Source organism: Gymnoscopelus microlampas (assembly GCF_963454915.1).
Source record: "Gymnoscopelus microlampas genome assembly, chromosome: 9".
NCBI classification, from domain to species: Eukaryota; Metazoa; Chordata; class Actinopteri; order Myctophiformes; family Myctophidae; genus Gymnoscopelus; species Gymnoscopelus microlampas.
In genome coordinates, this window is record NC_139946.1 from 14,717,626 (window position 1) to 14,725,641 (window position 8,016).

Genomic DNA, 8,016 nt, shown 5'->3' on the forward strand with positions numbered 1-8,016 from the left:
AATTAATTCCAGTTCCGAAAGGACTGTCATATGAAGATAGGTTAAGACATTTACAGTTACTATCTCTAGGAGACACAAAGGAGATATGATTGAGGTCTATAAGCTAGTTCACCAAATATATGATTTCACAGCCGAGTAGGTCATCCACTTTTGGGATGATGGGTATGAGTTGAATTCCATCAAACTATTCCCACTAAATTGTCACTCTGAAAAGAGAAAACACTTCTTTCAGAGGAAGTGGTGCAGGCTCCTTCAGTCATTACCTTTAAAAATAGATTGGACAAATTATGGTCAACAAAAGATTTGTTTTTACAATTATAGGGCTTGCTTGTGATTCCATAATCGTAAATCAAGGGATTACAAATGTGGAATTATGTGTGTATATGTATTGGATATGTAGGATTATGTGGGTTGCGGCTGTATTTGTGGGGTGTGTGATGAGTGGGTGGGTTGTAGGGTAGTAAGTTTGTGTATTGTGAATATGAATATCGCAATTTTAAAAAAAGAATGTTTATTTTTGTGTTGAGTCTGGCGTAGAGGATGGCCAGAAATGTTCAATAAATACAATAACAATTAATTCATTTAATTACTTTGTATGATTATTTGAAATAAAACAAAATTAATCTTTTTCCCTTTTTTTTCTCTTTTTTTTCTTTCTTTTTACAAAACGTTTTTTGTTTGTGCACACTATCAAATGGGATCAATCGGCAGGTTTGGGGTGTGCATGTAGCGTTTAGACCTACCTGCAGAGTTGGCGGCGGGGTGGGGAAGGGGGGGTGGGGCGGTCTGCCACTTTGACAGGTAACTGGTGCATTTGCTTTCTACTAAAGGTCCTACATGGATAGAAGAAACAGTAACGTTTTAGAGGACCAGGGTAGGGCAGAGGGGTTCATTGGGTTTATATTCTGGAGCGTTTGGAAGGTGGCTTACAAGACCGAGAGCCGTCAGTGGCTGCTCTCTTCCGGGAGTCTCGAACCCCAGCACGGGGAGGTCCGCCCTTGGACACAGGGGTCCCCTTCGACGAGGAGAAGGGCGTGGCCTTTTTGCCTGAAGACTTGGAAGCTGAAGAGTTCTTTCCAGCAGAGCTGCTGTTTCTGGATGGCACCTGTTGACCTTTAGGTCCTCGTTTGGCCAACTTGGAGGACGGGGGCACCTTCGCTGCTACAGACCTCTTCCTGCTGCTCACTGGCTCCTCTTCTTCAGCTGACGATTCTTCCTCTGAGGAGGAGGACGAATCGGAGGAAGAGGAAGAGGAGGAGTCCTCCTCCTTCTCCTCAGATTCCTCCTCCTCGTCTTCATCCACCTCCTCATCAGTAGTGGAGAGCTTACGGGAGGACACGGGACGGACAGAGCGCTGCTTGGGACGACAGTCTGGACAGAACCAGTCTCCTTCCGGGACAGACTTCAGTCTGGGTCTCAAACACTGCAAATGATGTCCTCGGTCACATCCGTCACACAGTAACATAGTCTCTGCGTCTCCTTTCCGTCTGCACAGTTTACAGCGAGCGTTGAGGAGAGACTTTGCCCAAATGATGCTCTTGTCCAAAGTGGACAGGTGGACAAACACTTGGGAAAGACTGGAGCAGGACTGCAGAGATTCTCTCCAACGTTCCAAAACCATCTTACCACTGGCAATGCCATTGTCACTGTCACTGGACGGGTCGTCATTTTTATTCCTGTTTTTACCGTTCTTCTTGTCTTTCTTGGACACCTCGCCGCCCAGAGGAACTTGGAGGAACCTGCGTTCGATTCCCTGTTCTATTTGAAACAGGGCATGAGCAAGGCAGCGGACGGTACTGTTCACTGGCTGAGAGACATCCACCTCCATCTCCTCTCCCCCATTCATCTCTCCGTTCTTTCTGCCGTCAGCAGCCAGCAGTTCATATTGTCCTCTCTCCAATGCTGATCTCCATGTCTCTCTCTTCATTATCTTCAGCGTTCCCAGATTTCCTTCGTAGATTCTTTCCTCAATGTCCAACAGCATATCTCTGAGTCGGCTCTCCACGAAACTCTCAGCTGTAGCAAGGGATTCTGGGGCCTTGGCTGTATAGTTATATTTGACAGCAGCAGTGTTGTTCAGTATCTGTGTGATTCTGTCTTTCTCCTGGTGTAGCGCCTCCTTGAGGCTGCTCTCTCTGTGACCTCGAGGGTTCAATGCCTCCATCAGCTGCTCCACCTCCTCCACCGAGCTGTAGAAGGCCCATTGGTTGGGGCGTATGACTGGCAGGCCACTGGCAGGGATACAGGTGGGGCTATGCATGGTGTCCATATGTGTGTCTTGCTGTCCTTCATCCTCCATCTGTTCATCCTGTAGAGATACAGGGTGGGGTTCCAGCATGTCCTCCGTCAGCCCAAAGTAATCATCCTCCACAAACAGAGCACAGGTGGAAGGGAAAAGCCAGTATTGTTTGTAGATTCTGTCTCTGCCCAGAGGAACGAGCGACGTACGACGGGAAGCCTTCTGGATACGATTCTGCAGCTCTTGAACCTTCTGCTGTTCCTCCTCCAGCTCTTCAGCTGTGAGGCTGACAGGGGCAACTGTGGAGGAGACTGCCTGATGTTTCTCCTTCTGGTCGGAACCATCTGCCTTATGGTTAGAGTTGTGTTTATCCTCATCTTCAGTGTTCTGCTCTGAAAGACTCTCTGGATGCTCAGTACTGTTTCTGTCTTTGTTCAGTTTTTCTTTCAACTCTTTCTTTCTGAGCTCAGCTTGTTGTCTCAGTTTGTGTGCAGCTCGGTCTCTACGATGCTGTTCTGCTCGGATTTCTCTCAACTCCTGTTTGGCAATTCTTTGTTCGTCTTTGTTGTCTTCAATAAAGTCCCTGGTTTTGACCAAAGTCAACAGTTTCCCACACAAAGCCTGAAGGATGGTTATCTTCTCTCCTGGCGTCAGGTCATACACAATGGTATGGGCAAGTCGTTCCAGGAGGGCAGGATTAGCCATTCGGAGTTCGACACATGGGTCGTCAGTTGACACAAACCCTCCCTGCTTCTGGTAACGGAACTTGGCGTTGCCATGGTCACAGTCAGCCCCCGAGGACAGGATATGGAGACGGAGTATCTCAGACACAGTATTACTGTCTAGGTCCAACTTTTTAATGTTGCAACCCTGGTGTAGTTGAGACCAGGCAGCAGCCAGTGAGGCGACAGTGCTGATGGCTGAGCTGTTGGGCTTAGTCTTACCGTCACGAGCCTCTTGCAGCTCTGCAGCCAGGGCGTCCTCCAGTTCCTCCGTCTGAGCCTGGAAGATGGCCGATAGAAAGAAGAACAACAACTCACACATAGGGCCTTCTGGGTCAGAACCAACCAACGCCTCCTCCAGAACCTCCAGTGAGACTCCATCAGGGAACTCGTCTTTGAGGTCAAAGAATTCTCCAAATGCGCAGAGAAACTCTAGAACCATCAGAACTTCTCCAAACAGCTCAGCTGGAACTCGGGTGTGAACAGGAACTGGACACGGCAACTCCTTAAGGTCGTCGCACTCCATGTCCTCTCTGGATTTACTCCATAGCTTCATTTGTTCTGCATGTCTCTTCTTCTTCTCCCTCAACTTCTCTCGTTCCACCTCCTTCTCTTCCTTCTTCCTTTGTTTCTCCTCTTCAAGCCTCCTCCTTAACTCTTCCTTCTGACGATCCGTGTCCTCTTTCTCTCTCTTCCTGGCCTCTTGCAGGTCCTCTTTCTCTGTCCTAACTTTGCGTTTGTCAGAGGACACAATCTTCTGCTTCAACTTCTTTTGTTCCATATCCTTCTTCATTCTCTCCTGCTCGTCTTTCTTCCTCAGTTTCTCGTTGGCCAAGGACATCATCTTCTCCTTCTTCAACTTCTCACGTTCCAACTCCTTCTCCAGCTTGATTCTCTGCTGTTCCTCCTTCTTCCTCTGTTTCTCGTCCTCCTTCAACTTTATTCGTTCCATCTCCTTCTCCCGCTTGATTCTTTCAAGCTCCTCCTTTTTCCTCTGTTTTTTCTCCTCCTTCAACTTCTCTTTCTCCAGCTTAACTCTTTCCAGCTCCTCCTTTTTCCTCTGTTTTTCTTTGGCCAAGGACATCTCCTTCTCCCGCTTAATTATCTCCTGCTCTGTTTTCTTCCTCTCCATCTCGTCCTCCTTCAACCTCTTTTGTTCCATGTCCTTCTCCAGCTTAATTAGTTCCTGCTCCTCCTTCTTCCTCTGTTTCTCGTTGGCCAAGGACCTCATCTTCTCCTCCTTCAACTTCTCCTTCTCCTGCTTAATTATCTCCTGCTCTGCTTTCTTTCTCTCCTTCTCATCCTCCTTCAACCTCTTTCGTTCCATCTCATTCACCAGCTTCATTCTCATCTGCTCCTTCTTCATCCTTTCTTTCTTGTTGGCAGAGGACGTCATCTTCTCCATCAACTTATCTTGTTTCATCTCCCTTTTAAGCTTCATTCTCTTCTTTTTCTCCTTTTTCCTCTGTTTCTCATAGGCAGAGGGCATCTTCTCCATCATCTTCTCTTCTTCCATCTCCTGTAGTTTCATCCTCTTCTTTCCCCCCTTCTTCCTCGGTTTCTCCTCTTCAAACCTCCTCTTGAACACCCCCCTCTGACGCTCCTCCTTTCCCTTGTCCTTCTTCTCTCTCCTTTCCTCTTGTTTGTCCTCTTTCTCTCTCTTCTCCTTGTGTTTGCTGTCAACAGAGGACATCCTTTTTGCCTTCAACACCTTTCGTTCCATCTTATTGGCATAGGACATTGTGTCATCCCTCTTCTTGGCAGAGGACATTGTGTCGTCCCTCTTCATGGCTGAGGACATTATGTCGTCCCTCTTCATGCCTGAGGACATTGTGTCGTCCCTCTTCTTGGCAGAGGACATTGTGTCGTCCCTCTTCTTGGCAGAGGACATTGTGTCGTCCTTCTTCATGGCTGAGGACATTGTGTCGTCCCTCTTCTTGGCAGAGGACATTGTTTCGTCCCTCTTCTTGGCAGAGGACATTGTGTCATCTCTCTTCTTGGCAGAGGACATTGTGTCGTCCCTCTTCTTGGCAGAGGACATTGTGTCGTCCCTCTTCTTGGCAGAGGACATTGTGTCGTCCCTCTTCTTGGCAGAGGACATTGTTTCTTCCCTCTTCTTGACAGAGGACATTGTGTTGTCCCTCTTCTTGACAGAGGACATTGTGTCGTCCCTCTTCTTGGCAGAGGACATTGTGTCGTCCCTCTTCTTGGCAGAAGATATTGTGTCGTCCCTCTTCTTGGCAGAGGAAATTGTGTCGTCCCTCTTCTTGGCAGAGGAAATTGTGTCGTCCCTCTTCTTGGCAGAGGACATTGTGTTGTCCCTCTTCTTGACAGAGGACATTGTGTCGTCCCTCTTCTTGGCAGAGGACATTGTGTCGTCCCTCTTCTTGGCAGAGGACATTGTGTCGTCCCTCTTCTTGGCAGAGGAAATTGTGTCGTCCCTCTTCTTGGCAGAGGAAATTGTGTCGTCCCTCTTCTTGGCAGAGGACATTGTGTCGTCCCTCTTCTTGGCAGAGGACATTGTGTCGTCCCTTTTCTTGGCAGAGGACATCGTTTCATCCCTCTTCTCTGATCCAGGTGAGCTGAGTCCAGAGCGTTGACCCCGTCCCTTGGCTTGGAGGCTGCAGGGGAAGTGAGGCGGCTCGTCAGGAAAGAACTGAGAGAATGTCTGGTCTGATAGTTTGAACTTAGACACAGTGGATGGCTTAAGTCTTAGGATTCCACTGTGTTTCTCACAGTATTGTTTTAACAACAGCTTCAGTATCTCCCTGGACAGGCGGAGGTTCTTCTTACGTTTGATCTGTTTGCCTATAGTGACAAAGGGAGGGCTGTCATCTGCCTTAACAAGCTTCACCTTGTACCTGAACACAGCAGGAGTCAGAGACTTCCTTTTCTTCCTGTTAACTTGTAGGCTGGGTGTATCTTCATCACTGTCGCTAATGACGGAGGTGTCTCCATTAGGCGGTTGTTTACCGTTGCCATTAGCAACCGTTGTCAATGACGCCAGGCCGTTACAACACGATGACGGAGACTGAACCTCCAATATCTCGCACAAACACTTGGCTCCATTGCGTCCAGTAACGTCCACAATCTCTCCGGGGAAGTATCTCTTCTTGGCAAAGTCGTACACATCTTCACAGAGCTCACTGAGGTGGCTCCGTCGAGTCAGAGATGCCAGGTGGAGCAGAGGAAGGACCAGCGCCGAGGGGAAACTCTGGAGGTTCTGTCTGGCCCGCTTCTCAGTGTCCACAGCCTCCTGGTAGGTCAGACCAGGCCTCTTGGTCAGAGAACAGCTCCACACCAGACTGTTACACAGAATGGTCCTCTCAAAGAACTCATCGTATGTTCTGAAGATCTCGTGAGTTGTCTTACAGAGGAAGACTTCTTCATCTGGTCTGAGATCAGCTGGAGGTTTCTGTCTCATAAAAGGTTTTCTGTTAAGAAGAGGCATGTTGTCTGAGTTCAAGTCTTTTCTCTAAAACAAGCCCCAGTCATGTACTGTCAAAGTCACTAGTAACAATGAATTCCACTGTCAAAGCCACAAGTAACTATGAATTCCACTGTCAAAGTCACAAGTAACTATGAATTCCACTGTCAAAGTCACAAGTGATTCTAGTCACTATAGTCTAGCCAGCTATAAGAGGGGTCTGTGTTGGAAATGGGCTCTGACGTCACGAATTAATCGTTCATCTGCCATCACGGCGATCCACCCATCTTAATTATATTCACAGACTTTGAAAAAAAAGTACTAAGTGACCGTGACATCACCCTTCGGTTTGTTGACTATCTTTGAAGCCAATAGTTTAGCGAATTGTTCGTGGCCACCATGGACTGACCATATTTGGACCAAGGGTGGTGGTGGGGTGGGGAGCGAGGGATGGGTCTTCACTTAATAGAACCGGCTTGGCTTTTGATCTGACCCTATGACAGCCCAGACGATTAAGTGCCAGATCTAGCCAGTTGTGGGCTGCATTGTTCCCTCCAAAGACTCAGTTATCCAGTTATCCAGATCCTCTCCAAATTGTACAGTATCAATCTGGCTTTTATCATATTATTATTTCTACAATGTGCTCCACCGCTATTCCTACTCTTTCCTCTTCTCGTTATCCTAAGTTTTCTCCTCACTCTAACCTTTTCTATCCATCTCGGTCTTCTGGTCAACACATCCTTGTGGAAGGAGGTCTCTAAAACTGGCAAGCAGAAGCCCACAAGGATTAATTAATTCACCCTCTAGTCTCTGTAATTCCTTGCTCGTACAGAGACCTTGATTACCCCAGATAACACTGCTACTCCTGCTGCTCGCTTAGGTCCCTATAACGTCACCCACATCCCTCTGTCCTCCGGCTGAGACGGTGGTACAGGTTTACTTATATCCCTCGGGTGGAATCTCTGTGTCTCAAATCTTTCTCATCTTTCTCTTTCCACATTTGAATCCCATACTATTTATATAACACAACCTGTTCCTCTTTCCATCATTGTGCTCTATTGTCCCTCATGTCCACTTGGGGACTTGTCACGCCCCTCATACTACTGTGTGACTTACCTACTCTCAGAGAAGTATCTTCATGCTATGTCTCTTCTGTCTTCATCTGACCTCTCCTTATCTCCTTCTCCTCTTACTCATAGAGCTGGTAATGTATTGGACATAGTGTTCTCTAGAACCTACTCTCCCTCTAACATCTCTATTACCCCCTACATATCTCAGAAAACCACTTCATAACCTTCTCAATCTCTTCACCCCCACCTAAACCCACCCTTAAACCGTCACCACTCGACTTAACCGGAGGATGATGATTAACCCCTCCTCTCTCTCTTCTATCTCTTATCCCCTGATTCCAACCACCTGATATCTAGACCCTCTTCCTGCCTCGACCTGTCAGACCATTGCCCCTCACCATCATCTACAACGTGTTGGCCTACAAGGCAACCAAAGGCCTGGCACCCCCATGCCTTTAAGGCCTGGATCCAACCCTACAACCCCTCCCCCACTAACTTAGATCACATTAGGCAACACAGGAATGCTGTACAAGCCTACCCTAAAACACCCATGGACAA

The 8,016-nt window shown here is 47.7% G+C and overlaps 1 protein-coding gene across 1 annotated transcript; it reads right to left on the minus strand.

Moving 5' to 3' along the window:
* Positions 1 to 898: 898 nt before the first annotated feature.
* On the minus strand, positions 899 to 6,412 carry LOC311051411 (bromodomain adjacent to zinc finger domain protein 1A-like; the record flags this gene model as incomplete). Its single annotated transcript, XM_084065977.1, has 2 exons — positions 899 to 4,540; positions 4,664 to 6,412. The coding sequence occupies 2 exons, from the start codon at positions 6,410 to 6,412 to the stop codon at positions 899 to 901; spliced, it is 5,391 nt and encodes a 1,796-aa protein (XP_083922103.1).
* Between the last annotated feature and the right edge of the window lie 1,604 nt (positions 6,413 to 8,016).